The sequence below is a fragment of the Panthera leo genome, chromosome C1 (assembly GCF_018350215.1).
Source record: "Panthera leo isolate Ple1 chromosome C1, P.leo_Ple1_pat1.1, whole genome shotgun sequence".
Lineage (NCBI taxonomy): Eukaryota > Metazoa > Chordata > Mammalia > Carnivora > Felidae > Panthera > Panthera leo.
The window spans coordinates 25,359,479-25,379,274 of NC_056686.1; the positions used below are offsets into that span (position 1 = coordinate 25,359,479).

At 41.2% G+C, this 19,796-nt stretch overlaps 1 protein-coding gene across 1 annotated transcript in view; it reads right to left on the reverse strand.

Annotated features, from left to right (window-relative positions):
- Positions 1-19,796, reverse strand: part of CSMD2 (CUB and Sushi multiple domains 2) — a 540,846-nt gene that overhangs the window by 79,742 nt on the left and 441,308 nt on the right. The window contains 5 exon segments of the mRNA XM_042948549.1: positions 5,908-6,021; positions 6,510-6,590; positions 14,975-15,120; positions 16,507-16,684; positions 18,927-19,115. Coding sequence (XP_042804483.1) covers positions 5,908-6,021; positions 6,510-6,590; positions 14,975-15,120; positions 16,507-16,684; positions 18,927-19,115 — 708 coding nt within the window.

Consider the following 19,796-nt stretch of genomic DNA (forward strand, 5'->3'; position numbering starts at 1 on the left):
TATTTAAACTGCATCTTTTGCAGGAAATAAGTGGTTATTGTTTAAAACCTCTAAATGTTGGCATGGTTTTTATGCAGCAAAACTTACTGATATAACTATATCATTCAAATATTATAAGTACCTACTTATTTTTGGTCTGTCATTCAAAGAGGTGTGTGAAAATCTACAACTGTAATTGTGAATTTGTCCTTTTTTCCCCATAATTCTGTCAATTTTTCCTTGATATATTTCAATATCATGCTGTTAGGTACACAAAAGTTTATGACTGCTATATATGTTTGATAGATTATGTTTATCGGCATGAAATTTCCTCTTTATTTATTTTAAAACTTTTTGCCTTAAATTCTATTTTGTCTAATATTATCTTTACTACACAAGATTTTAGAGGTTAGTACTTGCTATTTATTCAAAGTTTTGTTTCAAACAGGGATGAGTGAGACCTTTCTAGCTCCTTTAGGGAGGCAGATGAAGATATTCAAGTCTAAGTTTATGGAAAGCCTATAGTTAAACTTGTTTTTTACTTAATCTGGAAGTCTCTCTCTTTGGATTAGCAGTTTTATTCAGTTATATTTACTATAGTTACACATATATTTGCACTTAATTTTGCTACCTTATTTTGTGTTTTCTGTTTACCATAATTTTTTTCTCCTTTAATGCTTCTATTGGATTAATGGAGTTATCTTTATTATCTTTATTTTTGATTATGGATTTAGAACTTACAGATACCATGGTTATCCATAATTTTTAAAAAATGACCTATAAATTTAAGCTTTCTTTTTAATACATGTATTTTAACTAATGTAGAGGGTTAATCAATATCTATGCTTCTCCTCAACAAGCAAGGGTCCTCAACTCACTTTTTCTTTCTTCTAAATAGGTTCTCCAATGTCATTTATCTGTCCAGTTGTGTTTGTATTTTTAAGTTTACTACAGTCAGTATTGTTTAGATTATTACCCTATTTTACTGATTTCTTAGCTCATTGTCACTTTTTGCATCTGAATCATTACCTGTATTCACTTTTTTCTTTTTTTTTATATTTATTTATTTTAGAGAGAGAGAGAGAGAGAGAGAGAGAGAGAGAGAGAGAGAGAGAGAGATAGGGGGCGCAAGCAGGGGAGGGGTAGAAAGAGAGGGAGACACAGAATCTGAAGCAGGCCCCAGGCTCTGAGCTGTCAGCACAGAGCCTGACGCGGGGCTCGAATTCATGAACTGCAAGGTCATGACCTGAGCTGAAGTTGGACATTTAACCGACTGAACCACCCAGGCACCCCTGTATTCATTTTTTTTTTCTTAATGAATGTGGTAGATATTTCCAGTCTTTACAAATATTAGGTTTTATTTTTGTTTCCTGAGCATACAAAAAACTTCACTTTCCATCCATGTGCTTATTTCTGGTCAATGAGATGTGAGTAGAATAATGTGTGCCACTTTGGGCTGAGGACGTGAAAAGCCCTTAAGCAACTCTCATTCTCTCTTACTCTGTTGCACTGTAGGATCCAGGAGCAGGCCTAGTTTTCAGATGGCAGCACAAGATTCAAGAAGTCTGGATCATTGAGTCACCAGCATTATAGTCACTGCACTATAGCAAATTTTGCCTGAAGGAGAAATAAACTTTTGTTGTGTTAAGCCACTGAGATGTGGGGATTGCTTGTTAATGTAACATATGCCTGACCTATCCTGACTAATGCACTGAAGTATATCTGTTAATTATGCTTTTAGTAAGCCGTAACTTTACATAGTCCTTGTCTGTCTGAAGATTTCATTAATATATTCCCACTCTTAAATGATAACTTGGTTGGGTTTAGAATTTGAGTTTATAATTATTTTTTTTCTGCTGCATTTTATCTTTTGGTGATGCAAATAATGCTGAGTCTGATGTGTCTTTTCTTTGTGATGGCTTTAACTTCCTTGATGTTCTATAATTGCACTGTAATGTTTTAGATTTGAATTTCACCAAATTTTCTATATTGCCATGGTAAGAGGCATGCTTTTGAAATAATAGAAAAGTGTCTGATTCTTGTCATAAGGGACTAGGATATCATTGGACAGGGCAATGGCTGAGGTATAAAGGAGTAGAACAAGCCAAAAGAAAAAAGGAAATTATATATTGAAGGGACTATGAATGGAAATACAACTTATGTGTATGGATTGGAAGATTTAATATTGTTAAGATGGCAATACTACCTAGACTGATGTATGGATTCAATTAAATCTCTACAAAAATCCCAGCTGGTTTCTTTACAGATCTTGATAAGCTGGTCCTAAAATTAATTTAGAAATTCAACAGATCTAGAATATGCAAAAGAAGAACACAGTTAAAGGACTCCCACTTCCTGATTTCAAACGGACTACAAAGCTACAGTAATCAGGATAGTATAGTGCTGGCATAAGATGATCAAGTCAGGAAGATGCCATCTATCTATCTATCTATCTATCTCACACTCATATTCCACATATGAGTGAAATCATACAGTGTTTGTCTTTCTCTGACTCACTTATTTCAGTTAGCATAACACTCTCTAGCTATATATGGTGGAATAATACTCAGCCATAAAAAAGAATGAAACCTTGCAATTTGCAATGACATAGACTGAGCCAGAGAGTGTTATGCAAGGTGAAATAAGTAAGTTAGAGAAAGACAAACACTATATGATTTCACTCATATGTGGACTTTAAGAAACGAAACAAGTGAGCAAAAGGAAAGAGAGAGAGAGAGAGAGAGAGAGAGAGAGAGAGGGCAAACCGAGAAACAGACTCTTAACTACAGAGAACAAACTGATGGTTGCCAGAGGGGAGGTGAGTGAGGGGATAGGTTATGTAGGTGATGGGGATTAAGGAGTGCACTTGTGATGAGCACCAGGTGATGTATGGAAGTGTTCAATCATTGAATTCTATACTTGAAATTAATATTACACTGTATGTTAACTGGAATTTAAATTAAAAAAAAAAGAATAGACTTACAGAAAAAAATAATAGAACTGAAGATCAAGAAATAAATCCCCAAATTTATGTAAGTCAACTAATTTTCAACAGGGTGCCAAGACAATTCAATGGGGGAAAGGATAGTCTTCCCAATAAATGGTGTCACAGCAACCGGATATCCATATGCAAAAGAATGAAGTTGGGCCCCTACCTCATGTTATATATAAAAATTAACTCAAAACATATCAAAAACCTGAATTTAAGAGCTAAAACTATTAACTCTTAGAAGAAAATACAGATGTAAATCTTCCATGGATTAGGCAACGGTTCCTTAGATATGACATGAAAAGCACAAACAGCCAAAGGAAAAAATATATATATTGAACATCATCAAAATTAAAAACTTTTGTACTTGAGGGGCACCTGGGTGGCTCAGTCAGTTAAGCGTCTGACTTAGTTTCAGCTCAAGTCATGATCTCACAGTTCACGAGTTCAAGACTTGCATCGGGCTCCACACTGCGCAGTCTGCTTGGGATTTTCTCTCTCTCTCTCTCTCTCTCTCTCTCTCTCTGCCCCTCCCCCCCCCATGCACTTTCTCTCTCTCTCTGTCTCTCTCAAAGTAAATAAAAATTAAAATAAAAAACCCACAAAAATCCTTTTGTACTTGAAAGAACATTATCAAGAAAGTGAAAAAACTGGGGTGCCTGGGCGGCTCAGTCGGTTAAGTGTCTGACTTTGGCTCAGGTTATGATCTCACGTCTTGTGAGTTTGGCCCCACACCAGGCTCAGCTCAGAGCCTGGACTGCTTTGGATTCTGTGTCTCCCTCTCTCTCTGCCCTCCTCTGCTCACACTTTCTCTCTCTCTCTCTCTCTCTCTCAAAAAAAATAAGCATTACATTTATTTGAATAAATAAAAAGAAAGTGAAAAAAACACCAACAGAATGGGAAAAAATTTTCAAATCACATATCTGATAAGGCACTTGTATCTAGAATATATAAAGAATTCCTACAACTCAATGATGAAAAGATAAATAACCTAATTAAAATAGGCAAAGGATCTGAATAGGCATTTTTGCAAAGAGAATATAGAAATGGAAAGTAAGCATATGAAAAAATGCTCAACATCATTGGTCATCAGGAAAATACAAATCAAAACCACAATGAGATAGACACCCTTTATACCACAAGGATGGCTGTAATTTAAAAGACAGATAATAATAACAGAGAAGATGTGGAATAGTTGGAAACCTTATATACTGATGGCGGGAAAAAGATTCAGCCGCTGTGGAAAACAGTCTGGTCATTCCTCAAAAGGTTAAACACAGAGTCACCGTATGACCCAGCAATTCCACTGGTAGCTATATACCTAAGAGAAATGACAACCCATGTTTACACAAAAACTTGTATATGAATGTTCACAGCAGCATTATTCATAACTGCCAGAAGTAGAAATAACCCAACTGTCCATCAACTGATGAATGGATAAACAAAATGTAGTACCTACACAACGGAACATCATTCGGCAATAAAGAGAAATGATGTACACTGACACATGCTACAACATGAATGAACCCTGAACACATTGTGCTGAGTGAAAGAAGTCAGTCACAAAGACTACCTATTGTAGTATTCATTTATATGAAAGATCTAAAATAGTCAATTTCATAGAGACATAAACTAGATTGGTGGTTGTCTAGAACTGCAGGAAGGAGGGTCTGGAAAGAAATGGGAGTTGACTGCTGAGGGGTCCAGGGTTAATTTTGAGGTGATGAAAATCTTCTGAAATTGTGTGATGGTTACAAAGCTCTGAATATACTAAAAACCATCAAACTATACACTTTAAATGGATGAATTACATGGTACATGAATTATATCCCAATAAAGCTGCTATTGTTAAAAAAAGAAAAAGCCAGTGAAGGGTCACATCTTGAGAAGCCAAGTACAACATCAAGTCCTAGACGGAAGTATGAGGCTGAGAACAGGAGTAAAGCCAAGAAGGCTGAAGCCATGTAGACACAGAAACAGAGCCAGAGATGAGAAACTAAGTCTGGAGCAAATCAGGGAGGTTCTGGAGCAAGATCAAAGCAACAGCCCACTTTTATTGGGGACTGGTTGTTTGGTGTGTGGGTAGGTCAGCTCAACTCATAGATAATGACTTTTTCTATGTATTGGCAGCTTAGTTCTAGGGCTGTGGCTTCTTTCTTTCTCACTAACAATCTATATTGCAGACTCTCTACTCTTGCCTTATGAGAAGTGGGGGAGAAGACGACCTGTTTCTTCACAGACTACTAAAATATTATTTGGTAGCAATAGTACCAGAAGCAGTAGTAAGAATTTAATAGCCCGCATTGGGCAGTTACTATGTGCCAGACATAGTTCTAAAGTGCTTTACATCATTAACCCATTGAATTCCTCACAATAAGTCCATGGCATAAGTAATATCATTATCCTTATTTTAGAGATGAGAAAATTGAGGCATAGGACAGTTAAGTATCTTGTGCTAGGTCAGATGTCTGGTGAGTGGAGAGTATGGTTTTTGGTCTTAGTTGGGATACCTTGATGAAGCCATTCATCTTCTGTCAAGGCATCACACTAGAATGAAGACAACTCTTGGTTGCCTAGTTCAGCACACAGGACCTTGAGCATATCTGCACTCCAGTAGGGCCAGGTTGGTGTGCAAGCCCACCTCTTCCCAAGGTCCCAGAACTCTTCCTTCCAATGATCAGTATGCCGTTTCCAGAGAATACCAGTTAGAACAAAGGAAAACAGAAATAGAAGTGATCAAGTGGTCACTATGGTAATTTGTAGCCCCAGACCTAAGAGTAGGACAGAGAATCTCTCTAGAGCAATCGTTAATTCAAACAAACAGACATTCACCAAATGACCTCTTTATGGGCAGGGACTGAGAATATAGGGAAGAGTAAGACAAAGGCTATGTTTTGGAGGAACTCCAGATCCATAAAGGCATGGCTCCGTGCAATTACCTTCACATATTGGGGGTGGTCCTTCAAACTGTAGGTAAGTTCCAAGTTTGCAGGTCAGGATTTCATTCCCTACCAAGGTGAAGCCAGGGAGGCACCTGTAGCGTACGATGTCACCTGCCAAAGAGAGACCAATATAGGGGTTCCCTGGAGAAGTCTGGACAGAGCATCCCTTAGTAGTTCAACCCACTTTTAGGCAAGGCAATCAGTGATGGGTTCCATTATGTTCAGATTTAAATAACCACTCAACTCCACTCAAATGACCCAGAAAACTGCTGCCTACTTCTCACAGCTCAGCCTTGCTAAGCCTAAGAATGTTTCCACATTCTAGGAACTTTTTATAGTGTCTTGTGTGGACTTATTTCTCAAAAACATACTGACTTGAATCACAGAAGAAAACTGCCTTCCTGTCTCCTCTGTCTAGCTATGGCTAAAAGGAAGTATTGGTATTTTTGGTGCAGACTCTGTTGACAGAACATTACCCATCTTGCACTGGGCCTACTGTTTCTCGAGGACTGGAGGGAGAGATGAGCCTTGCTGGCCAGCCCCACCCCAACCCAGTCCCTCCTCAACTGCACAGTCCTTGCTGGTTTGGGAGAGGGTACCTATGTTGAATTCTTCATTCTCTGTGACGACTTCAGCGTTGGGGAGGATGGTGGGAGGAGGGCATTTGGTGAGTGGATAAGCTGAAAAGACAGAAGCAGACAAGCCGGTGTAAGAACACCATTCTTGGGGCACGTAGCCATTTACTCGTTCAATCCCTCACCTTCTCCTTCCTCATTCATTCACATAGATCCTAGTGACTATTGATCTGTACACAGGGTAAGTTTAGCCAAGTACTGTTTCGCTTATCTGTCATCTTTTTTTTTTTTTTTTTTTTTTTCTGATGCGAAACCTAGGAGCCATATGGTAACACCAACAAAAAGGAGAGAGCATCTAAGAAGTCAGTGATGGTCACTAGCACTGAACGAAGGGGCGAGAAGCATTTCCTGAGCACCTATTGTAAGTCAGGCACCTTCACACACCTTTAACTCTCATGATGGCTGGTCCCCCTATGAGGCGTTCTTACTCTATTTATGAGGCAGCTGAGATTCAGAAAGGTTCAGTTACTTCTCCATGGTCATACAGGAATTAAGTGGCACAGGGGGCTTGAATCCAGGTCTGGCTGCTCTCAAATCCCATATTCTTTCCACTGCTCAGCATCTAAGTACTGTGTGTGGCTCATGTGAGTGCCCATTAAAGCCAGCTGGTTTCCCTTCTGACCTTTGGCCAAACATCTCTGGCTTCGGTGGACTTTCCAAATGGAAAACCATCCCTCTGGGCAGAGACTGGATTGTGTGTGCATGGTGTTACTGAGGCAGAGCCCAATATGGGCTCATAACTTGGCTTCCGTTTACTACGTGGCATACAATTTGGTGCTATGTAAGTGTGAGCTGCTGTTGCCAGTGCTGCTGCTGTTAGGATGACTTCCAAAGTCACCCCAAACCCCGCTATGTTTTTTAAAAAAGAACATTCTCTTTAAAAAATTACAAATGTAATACATGATTGCTAGAGAAAATAGGAGATTTTCTATGAAAATAGTAGGAAGAAAATTAAAGTCCTCCACTGGTCATTCAGATAACCACTGTTAACCTTTTACTGTAAGTTCTTATAGTATATACTTTCTGCACATATATTTTTCTCTTACAACATTTGCAGTGTGTTGTGTACTTTGCGTTGATCCTTGTGCACTCACTCTTATATTGCAAGAATTTCCCTATGTAATTAAATTTCTTTAAAAAATTTTTTTCTAGAGAGAGTGCGAACAGGGGAGAGGGGCAGAGGGAGAGAGAGACGGAATCTTTAGCAGGCTCCACATTCAGCAAGGAGCCTGACATGGGGCTTGATCCCATGACCCATGGATCATGACCTGAACTGAAATCAAGAGTTGGATGCTCAACTGACTGAGCTACCCAGGCACCCTTGTAATTAAATTTCTTAAAAAAATGATTGAAATGAGTTCATAGGATTTAGTTGTATGATTGACTAGAATTTATTTAATAGATGCTCTATTATTAACCATTTAGGTTTCCACGGTTTTGCAATTTAAAATAAAACTGTGATAAACATCCTTCTATATATGCATCTTTTATGAGTTTTTTTCTTTTTTTTTTCTTTTCTTTTTTTTTTTTAACTAGGAATGATTTCTGGATCATAGGGTAGTTCTATTTTTAACTTTCTGAGAAACCGCCATACTGTTTTTCACAGTGGTTGCACCCGTTTGCATTCCCACCAACGGTGTAAGAGGGTTCCCCTTTCTCCACATCCTCGCCAACACCTGTTGAACAACACCTGTGTTGTTAATTTTAGCCATTCTGACTGGCGTGAGGTGATATCTCATTGTAGTTTTGATTTCTGTTTCCCTTATGATAAGTGATGTTGAGGATCTTTTCATGTGTCTCTTGGCCACCTGTATGTCTTCTTTGGAAAGATGTCTGTTCATGTCTTCTGCCCATTTTGAAACTGGATTATTTGTTTTTTAGGCGTTGAGTTTTCCAAGTTGTTTATACGTTTTTGGATCCAACAATTACACTACTAGGTATTTACCCAAAGGATACAAAAATAATAATTCAAAGGGATACATGCACCCTGATGTTTATGGCAGCATTATCAACAACAGCCAAATTATGGAAAGAGCCCCAATGTCCATTGACTGATGAACAGATAAAGAAGATGTGGTGTATATATATGATGGCATATTGCCCAACCATAAAAAGAATGGAACCTTGCCACTTGGAACTATGTGGATGGAGCTAAAGGGTATTATGTTAAGCGAAAGAAGTGAGAGAAAGATAAATACCATATTTCACTCATATGTGGAATTTAAGAAAAAAGACAAACATAGGGAGCAAACTGAGAGGCAAACCAAGAAACAGACTCTTAGCTATAGAGAACCAACCCATGGTTACCAGAGGAGAGGTAGGTCGGGGGTGGGGGACATGGGTTAAATAGATGATGAGGATTAAGGAAGGCACTTGTCGTGATGAGCACCATGAGATGTAAGGAATTGTTGAATCTCTAAATTCTACACCTTAAACTAATATTATACTGTATATTAACTAATTGGAATTTAAATAAAAATTTGAAAAAAAGGAAAAAAACCAGGAATGATTAAAGCGTATGACCTTTTTAAAGTATGAGCATCTCCTACTGAACATCAATAATCTATTCTTGGAAATCAGACGTTCCATGTAAAGATGCTAAGTAGGTGCCTAACTTCCAGACAAAAATCGGTAACAAGAAATCCTCACTTAAACACAGCCTGAGTGTTTAATATATTGTGGTTACTAGTTTGATTGGGGTAGATTTCCCATTATATTAAAAAGAATTACACATTTCTGCTCAATGCAGAAAGCTGGTGGAATACTGAAAAACAAAAAAATGAAAATTCCCCAAGTCCCACCACCACCAGGCATAACCACCGTTAGCCTTTTGGTGCATGACCTTCGGTCTTTTACAGACAACCCCTCCTCCTCCCAGAGCACACACTACATCTACCATGTTATTGTTAAAGAACTCAAGGGCAGGGAGGACATTTGGACTCCTCTGTTTCACTTTGTCCCTACTTCCCTTGCTCCTTGGGGGTGAAGCCCTGATACAGCTTAATCAGATTCCAGTATAGGTTAACATGTTAACTGGTGGGGAGGGCTCACTGATTTACGACAAGTGGTAGCCAGCTCAGCAACAGCCATTGTGGGTCACTGCATGTTGTACCCTCTTATGGATTCTTTCTGGACATACTCTTTTCCATTCTATTGGATGTGCTGGGCTGGCCTTTCATATGAAGCTTTTAAAACCAAGTTAGTATATGAAGAGACATGTGGGCAGAGAGAGAAAATCCCAAGCAGGTGCCATGCTGTGAGCGCAGAGCCTGATGTGGGGCTCTATCCCATGAACTGTGAGATCATGACCTAAGCTGAAATCAAGAGTCGACGCTCAACCGACTGAGCCACATAGGTGCCCTGGATTGTTTCTAATTTACCAGTTTTAAGTCACAGTTCAAGGAATATCTTTATATACGTATCTTTACAGAATTCCTGGAAATAGGATTGGTGGGTCCTAGATCATTATTAATTAGAAATCTTGGCTGTAAGTAACACAAATCAACTCAGGGTAAGAATACGTGAAAAACAAAAAGCCTCTCAGAGAGGAGAGAATGCGAATGTGGATTTGTATACAGGCTTCATAAAGGTGGAGGACGAGGAACTGGGGTCCACCAGGAACCCAGGAAACCTTCCCCACATGTCTTGGTCACTTTCTTTCCACAAGTCAGAACTTTCTATTCCTCAGTCTACAAGGACAGGAGAAGACAGGCAATCCAGGGCACTTGGATTTATATTGTCCCTCTTCTGCAGATGAATCTAGAATCTCTTGGGTTCAACTTCAAGTTCCCGAGAGAGGACACCTGATTCCCTCTGCTGGAGTCAGGTCAGGGCCCACCTATGGTTCAAGCCACTGTGGCTGGGGTTGGCGGTGGACACGGAGTGGGGCAGAATATACAAACATAGTTGACAATTGCCCATGTGAGAGAGGCAGCTAAGGAGATCATTACGAGCTCTGCAGACAACCAAAAATGTTTGACTGTGGCTGATCACATTGTGTATAGCTTTTTGATATGCATTTTCACACTGCCCACCACCAAGGGAGCATCTTCCTGCAATCTTCCCACCAGGATTATCATTTTAAACATTATTACAGGTTATTCTCTAATATTAAGAGCCTACTTTTTCCATTTAATGCTTTTTGCTTTGAAGGCTACTCTTTGATTGCTATTGTTGTTTGTATTTGCCAAATACATCACTACCCATCCTTTTATGTTCAAACTGTCACTGTACCTTAGTAGTGTTCCCGGATGGAAAATACAGCTAAATTTTATTTAACCTAATCTAAGAGTCTTTGCGTTTTTCATAGGGAATTGGGCTTTGATAAATTTGTATTTGCCATAGTAACTGAACGATTTTATTTTATTGTTTTATTCTGCACTGTCTGTATCTTTGTTCCTATAGTTTCCGTTGCTTTCCACCTTTTGTATATGAGCTATGTTTTGCTTACTTTTTTTCTTTCAGTGATTTAAAAGTGCTATAACCTATTTTTAACTTCTTAGTGACTAAAATATATACTCAGAACCCTGATTTTTCTAATTATCAAAGTTAGTAATTGAATAATATCTACTGATTCTACCCCCATGAGAGAAAAGGATATTTTCTTTCTCCTATACCTCTTCTAACTACTTGGGTATTTGTTAATATGAAATGATTTCTTAAAAATATTAAAGAATTATTTGTATTCTGTTTGGAATCTATGTTTTCAATTATTATTGCTTAAATCTGTGGTTAGCTAGTTAGTGCTTCCATTTTAACCTTTCATACAACTTCTCTGAATTGAGTTATTGGTTCATTCCTCAGTGGGTGGCTACATCCTTGAGGAACAATTCAAATTGAGATGTGGGTGACAATGATTTTAAGCTCTTGGATGTCTGCAGATGACTGTCTCTTGCCTTCACATGTGACGTTCCCAAGTGTCTTTTGCCTTAAACATCTATAAAAATGCCTCTTTTATTTTCTGGAATTGAATGCCAAGAATAATTAGGCACAGGATTGTTGATTTTGGCTCCCTGTAGTTAACTTTCTCAGCCTGGATTCTGGTAGATTTCTTCTACCTTTCAGCCTTGAGATTTGAAAAACTTGCCAGGCTGGTTTTGATTTCTCCTGGTATGTAGTGAGCTCTTTTGTTCTATACGCACAGTTTTTCCCTCATCTCAGAAGAGTTTTATTTTATTATTTCTATTCCATCTGGCTCTTTTTGTCATAGATACTTTTTAATCAGTATGTTCTTTGTTTACTGGATCTATTTGCCATTCTCTCCTCTATAATTTTCAAATATTTGCTCACTTTCTTCTTTGTGTTGGGCTTTTATTCCACATCTCTGAACTGTTTTTCTGCACTGTTGATTCTGCTCTTTGTTGATTCTTATGCCAATTTAATTGTGCTGCTACATTTGTTTTTTAAACTTTTTTTTTAATTATCTAGCTCCCCTTGTAAATAAAAATTTTAATTTGAAACTATCACAAAGGTATAAGAAAAGTTGGCAGCATCGTACAAAAAACATTTTTCATGAACCAGAAGAAAGTAAGTGACCGACATTATGCTCCATAACCACAGAGTATTTTAGTGTGCATTTCCAACAAACAAGCACATTACCCTGAAAAACCACATACAAGCACTAAAAGCAGGAAATTACCTCTGATATGGTACTTCCAACTAGTCACCATGTCCACTAGTGTTTTACCACTTGCCCTAGTAAAATCCTTAATAGCAAAATGATCCAGTTCAGAATCATACACTGTATTTCGTTGTCATGTCCTTTTAGTCTGGAAGAGTCCCAAAGTCTTTCCTTGACCTTCATGGCATTTACACTTTTGAAGATTCTATGACAGTTAATTGCTAGTCTGTAATACTATTTTACATTACCCTCACTTTACGTTTGACACATTCCTCATAGCTGGATTCAAGTTGTGCATCTTTATTGGACTATCACAGAGGGGATGCTGGGTTCTTCTCTTTGTACCCAGTCTGGTGGGGTACGATTTCAGTTTGTCCTGTTATTCATGATGCTCACCTGGATCACTTAAGTAAGGTGCTGTCCTCCAGGCTTCTCCACTCTAAAGCTGTTCTTTTTTCCCTTTGCGATTATCATGTGAGGAGATAGTTTGAAGGTATGGAAATACTCTGTTCCTCATAATATTTTAATTAATAACTGTTTAACTAATTTATACCTGTTTGGATATACATGGTGTCCTGGTTTATTCAATCAGCTACAGTTTGTTACCAATATTAATTCCTTGGATGCTCAAATTATCCCCATTATGGTCACTGGGAGCCCCTTCAAGCCCGTGTCTATGTCCCTCTGTCACGTCTGCATCATTCCTTGAGTAGTTCCTTGCTTTCTGCCATAAAATGTTCCAGGCTCATCTTGTACTTTCTCTGCCTCAGTCCTGGAGTCAGCATTTCTTTAAGGTGTTTTGGTCCATTCAAGTGAAAATGGTATTGGAAACCAGTAACTGGAGCTAGATGTGTTCATTGCTATTGAGGAGTCATTACTTCAAAGCCCTTTTAGTGGAAAGAGTTAAGGGATGTATGTACATGTACACACCCACGTTTACACCCTTATTTCCTTCTATATCTGTATGTACATATTGAAAACCATAGCTCACATTGGTACCTCAAATTCCAACCCAATTCCCTGGGTATATTCTAGTTTTTGTTCTTTCCATATTTCTAACCCTCTTCTCTTTCAGTGAGACACCTGTTGTCCTTGATATATTCACTTATCTGATCAGTCACCTGTAGGGAACTGAGTTCCCATCTCTCCTGCCATAGCCCCCTTACATGAGTACCCTACACACTGCATCCCCCACCCCAGGCTCTGATGGATCCTCAGTGTGGATACCCTCCTCATTCTGCTGGGGCTCCTACCCCACATGGATGTTCCTTCCATTTGCTCAGAGCCTGGACACCCCATGCCAGCCCTGTCCCTGGGCAGCGTGGACTCCCTCTCCCCTCTGACACCCCAGCCTGGCTCACGCCCTGAAGGCATGGGTGTCACTTTGCTTCGTCCCATTTAACAGCTTTAGGACTCAATTGTTCAGGAAGGGAAGACATTTAGCTCCCCTTTTATTTATCTCTTATTTGGAGATCTCTTATTTGGAGTCCATATTGTCTAGACTTCTATGCTTTCCAAAATTTACTTCTACTTCCTAAACTATATGTTTTCAAGGGCATTTTTCTCTGCAATTCAAATCCTATTTTCTCATTAAAAAATGTTCATAGGTCTCTTTAAGGTGCTTGTCTTTTATACTTATTAGTCCTTATATGGGAAGGAATTTATTTAGAGCTAATATTTGCCTACAGAAAGGCAGACATTCTTTCCCCCACACCAGTCCTGCTCCCCAATCTCCATGTCTACCTCCCTCTTTTTCTTTAGTTCTTGTCTCAGATATCGCCTCGCAACAGGTTTTCCACAATTATTCTACATGAAGCAGAGTTCCCCACCTTTCATTTGCTATCTTATTTGTTTCCTTCATAGCAACTTATTACAAATTGCAAAGATTTTATTTGTCTGCTTATTGGTTTGTTATCTCTCTCTCCTTGGAGGAAGAAAGCTCTATGGGGAGCAGGCATTTCACAGAGCAGGAAGCATGAATAGTCAATGAAGATATGAAAGGATGCTCACCTCATCATTAACATAAGAGTGAAATGCTATTTCATGAATCCACCAGATTGGCAAAAATTTAAAAATCTGATAAAACCCAGTGTTTGCAAGATGGAGCCAGGAATAAAGTCAAGCTTTCCCGATTTCCAGTTCAAATATATGTAATGCTCTGCAAACTGTAATATGGAGGATTATTCTATAGATGGACACAAGCCCACAGAGAACTTTCTATAAGTTTTTCTCTGCTATATCCACTATAACAAAAATGAGGAAGTATCCGGGTCCACAACTTGGGACTCTCAGAAGAAAACTGGCTGCCGATAAGGACAAACCTACCCTGAGTTGTTCATGCTCCTCCTGCTTGAATTCTCCATGACTTCACTTGTGCACAGAACTTCCTGTGAGGTCAACAGAAGCCGTGGATTCCAGCGGAGTGGGACAGCCCTCTAGAGGGTGCCAAGGGACATGCTGGGGCACAAGTAAGTGGAAAACCCAGCCAGTGAGTGAATGTGAACCAGCTGGGTGAGAAGCCTCATCCTGCTGCCTCTAAGCTTGGATTTGGCACCAAGGGTCAGCATCATGTGCCTCTCTGCCCTAGAGTGTGTGTGTGAAGGAGGAAAACTTACAAGTATGGAGCCCCGTGCTGGGAGATTTCACATAGGTGAATACATAGAAGTCTTATAACTCCAAGGACACCGAGGCTGAGAAGCTATGTAACTCATTCAGAATCACACAATTGCGAATAGTGGAGCCAGGGGTCAAGTGCAGCCCTGATTCAAGAGCATAGTGCCCCTCTCTCACACCAGGCTTCCATACTGACCAGAGAAGGCTATGGCGAAGATCCCACCCATAGCCGCATCACGGTGGAACTTGAGCAGGACCTGGTTGGATGAGCTATGCACTGTTTTCTTGGCCAAGCTTCGGCTGAAGACTCCAAGCTGTGGAGCTGTCTGCTGAGGCCCATCCCTGCACATAGGAAAGAAGGTGCTGGCATGTCATGGGTTACCATGGCTGCCTGCTCCACCCAGTTCCATCAGTGGCCCTCAAAGAGACCTGGAGTGGGAGGCTGTGACTCTTCTTGTGCTTGACACTGTCTTTCTCCAATGTCCTGTAGACCTCCCTCTAATCTCTCCCAACTCAGTCTGCTGACAAAGCTGATAGAGGCAGCAAGGCTCACACTGACTCCTCATTCACCTGATTCTTCACCAGCCCAGCCTCCATAATGGGCTTGGGGGCAACAGTCTCACCCAAGAAGCCACTGGAGCCACTGGGCAGGGATGCAGGTCTTATCACAGGTTCTCTGAGACTGAGCAGCAGTAGGATGGGGCTGAGGAAGAGCTGCAGGAAGCTCATGTTACTATCCATGCCAGCCCCACTTCCTTGTCCCCAAGCAGAGATATCCCCAGTTGTCCTTCTAGGCAAAGGATTTCTTCCCTGGAAAGGTATCTAGTCCCTCCTATCTGTTCTTAGCCATAGCCTGGAAAGGAAACTGGAAATTAATCCAGGGCAGTCTGATTATGGTTATCCAGCCCTGGGAATTTGGGCAAGAGAATCCCACGATCCCCTGCTGATTCCCAGAATGGCAGTAACTCCCAAACAAAAAAATTTTTAAATTATATATTTGTCCAAAGATCCGGTGGTTTGGAAAGGACTGTCTAGGAGACTACACTTATTGATTAATAATTCATTTTCCCATTTTAAAATTCATTCAAGATATTCTAACTCTCACTCAGTGTGGAATCGTCAATTTGGTAACCAGTAAGCCACATGTGGCTGTTTACATTTAATTAAAATTAAATAAAGTTTAAAAGTCAGTTCCTCAGTCACTCTAGACACATTCAAGTACTCAACGGCCACCTGTAGCTGGTGGCTATGGTACTGAACAGCACAGATACAGAATGTTTCCATTACTGCTGAATGTTGTGTTGGACAATACTGGCTCAGCAGGAGATGATCAGTGGGACTTCACAGAATTCTACCCCCAAACTGTTGCTAGTCTGGGTAGCTTATGTTAGGTAAATGTAGGATTTTGGTTTGGACTCTGGAAAAACTGAGAAAAGTTTGTGTAGCTATGACCATTCCTATTCACACACCCACCCACTTGTCCTCTGACCCTGAGGTGGGACTCCAGGTTGGAAATCACTGCCCTGCCATTCCTCTCCCTTCCAGGAGTCACAAAAGGTAATTTGAAACTGAGCCCTCATTTACTACGTTTATTTGAAAGCCAGGAGGTGGACGACCACTTAAAACCATGCAGCTCTTGGTTTTCTAAACAAAGAAATGAGTAACCCCAGTTTAGAGCCCAATTAAAACCCCTTTCTAATTGGCTGTCGACATGGCAGCTGGCCCTACCAGACAGTGATGAAGTCTCCGGAGGGTTCTGTCTGCAGCAGGCTGAGGTTGAGGCGGACGCCATGACCAATGGGCACGGTGATCAGCCAGACACAGTCCTGGGAGCTGGAGTATGGACTGGGGAAGCCCGGGGAGTACACAGTGCCATTGGAAGAGGTGATGTTCCCACCACAGGGGACTGCCAGGGAAGGGACACAAACACAGATGAGTGTGGGAGATCACCCCCCACCTGAAAATTCAGATGACTTCCTTACAAAGTGTAGGCACCCAGCACAAATTATCCTGCTCAGGGAGGTCAGGAGGCATGGGTAGAGGTGACGGGGCTGCAGATGACCATGTGTGGTTTTCCCCATTGGTCCTAGCACACCACTCCCCATCTGGCCCCTGACCTTCAGAGCACATGCCTCTGGGGGCCAGCCTCAGCCCCTGGACTCTCTCTTCTTCTTGTGGATGAGACCAGCCCAGCAGGAAGGACCCACTGGAGCTCTCCCCTCTCCCTTCCTAGGAATGGAGAGGAGGAAAGAATTCAGAGTCAGGGCTGTAGTTCTTTTGCTGGGATGAACTAGGAAATTATGGGAGTATTTCTCTCTCTCTCTTTATTTGCTTCAAGATTCTTAGAGTGGTACATTTGGTCTTGACCTAAGAGATGAGGATTCTTGTAGTGAAGACCAAAGTTGGGTTCAAATCATGGCTAAACCATTTATTGGCTGGATGGCCCTAGACATTAGTTTAGACTCTTTCATCACCTGTGAAATGGGAATAAGGGTATCCCCATGTAGGACTGTGGTGGTGGTTCCATAAACTGAGGCAAGTAAAATATCCAGCTTGGTACTCAGCTCACAGAGAAGGCATTTGCTGCATAGATATGATCTTCTATCCCTATTTTCCTGTCCCTTGAAAGTAACACCCAATTTTAGGTTCACTCCGATGTAGGCTTTGGGTAAGGGGATGAAGAGGCCATGAAGTCTCCATAATGTTCTGATTCAGTCACCAGGGAGGAGAAAAAAGGGCAAACAAACAAACATACATACAAACACCCCCTGGTCCAGACTAATGAGTACATGTGGCTGGCATGAGGCAACAAGCAGACATCTGGATGGGGGCAGACCAAAGCGAAGAGAAAGAATCCCAATGCCTCTAGGCAGAAGATACAGTTCCTGTGAATGCACATGCATCCTGAAAGGGGTATGCATGGACACACCCCCTTTCCTACACATACTGGACATCCACTCAGTGTCAGTGTCAGGCGCATCCTGGGGAAATGAAGGGGAGCAAGGTTACCGTGGCACATGGTTTTGCTCTGTAGCACTCACAGCCCACTGGGATACAGCTAAGTAGATTGGTGTTTACAGCATAGGGTGGAACACGCTGTCAACACGGAATGCCACGGGAACAACTGGAGGACCCCTCCTCTGGTCTTGTGAGGGTGGGCAAGGATTCTTGGTATTATTTCCATTTAGACTCAGACCTGAGGGATGATAAGGCTAAGTAGACAAGGCAAGAGAGGAGAGTGATGTTCTATGAGGGAGGGACAGCATGTACTAAGAATCAGAGGCAAGAGAACAGGGCACACTGGGATGACTGCAAGTATTTCAGCTTCAGACATAAAATCTGCGAGCGTGGAGAATCCTGGGGGGTATGCAGGGACCAGGCCCTGAGGGACATGGTGCGTTACCTAAAAGAGTTAGGAATTTACCCCAAGAGAGATGAGGATGCCTTGCTGGATTCTGAGCAGGGGAGTGTCTGGAGTATGTTGATGGTTTTGAAGATGCACACTGGCTACACTTGGAAAAATGGATTGAGGAGGGCAAGACTGAAGGCTGGGAGACCAGTGAGAAGCCTCATCAGAGTGGTGGCCTGGATTAAGGCAGAGGCAGTAGATAGAGAGAAGTGGATGCATTTGAAAGGTAATCAGGATGTAGAATTATCAAGACTTGGTGAATAAGTCACAAGGGGGAGAGGGAGGGGCTCAAATAGGGCCAAGTAACCAGGTGACTAAAGGTGCCCTTCACTAGATGGATTTCCATTGAATGACAGAAAAACGATGCCTTTAATTTCTAATATATTAGGATTTAGGTGCCTCTGGATAAGTGAAGCTCTTTAAAAAGTTTTTGGATATACAAGTGTAGCTCTCAGGAAAGAGATAAAGATTACAGAGTCTTCCCTTCTGATGGGTTGGGTTTCCCAAGGGTTGAATAGGTATTCCCTTGGCTGTGGCCCACATTTCCTCCAGGTCCTCCCAAGGTTGGCCCAGAGGTCTGTGCCTAGGACTCTTTGCCCAGACAGGCTGGGTCCTTTCCATATGAAAACAGGATGGACAAGTTTTTCCTGGACTCCCCAGCATGGGTGCTTCCATGGGGCATGGGAGTACTCTGATCAGTCTCCTTAGGAGGAGTCACTAGGGATGAGGAGGGACATACCTTCACACCTGGGTAGGGGGTGGTCCCAATTCCGGTTGGTGCCATGTTGACATGTGAGGACGGGGTGGCCCATCAGTTGATATCCTGGCAGGCACTCGAAGGTCACTGATTGTCCAACATTGTAGCCAGCTCCCCTCACAATGCCATTGGCAAAGGGCTCTGGGTCTGGGCACTCTTGAAGTTCATAGGCTGGAAAAGATCAGGAGAGAAGGTTACTTTATTCTCTTTGGACATTTTCCCCTCAACCAGAATATAGGAGCAGCAGAAAGTAAGCATAATGGTGAAGCACCAAGACTTGGACTCCGATGGACCTTTGTCATTTACTAGTTGTTGGCTTTGGGTAAGACATTTAATTTTTCTCTGCCTCTGTTTTCCTATTTAGAAAATGGTTATTGTGAGGATTAAGTGGGAAATTATATGCATAGTACAGTATGGCACATAGTAAGAGCTAAATAAATGTTATCTGTTATGACTGTCTCCATGGGAGAAAGAGGTTTAGGGAAGACAATGCTAGGTTGAACCCTTATTCATTGAGTACCTGCTTGGGGCCAGGCATTGACCTTGGTTCTTTCATGTGGATCATCTCATTTAATCCTGACAACCATGTTCTAGATCACAAACAAAGGAAGCAGTCAGGGGAGGACTTGAGTGGGGTCTTTCTGACTCTGAGAAACTAGAACCTTTCAAGATGGAGGGAACTTGGCAGGAGTAAGTCAATCTTGTGACTAGAAGAAAAGCTTTTCAGAGGGAATTGTTAGATAAAAAGGAATATGTGTGACTGTAATACAAAGAAGTCCCTCCAAAGAGCAAGAAAGCGACTTCCTTGAGAATAGGTGAGTCCAACTCAAAAGGAGATACCTTGATGGAAGT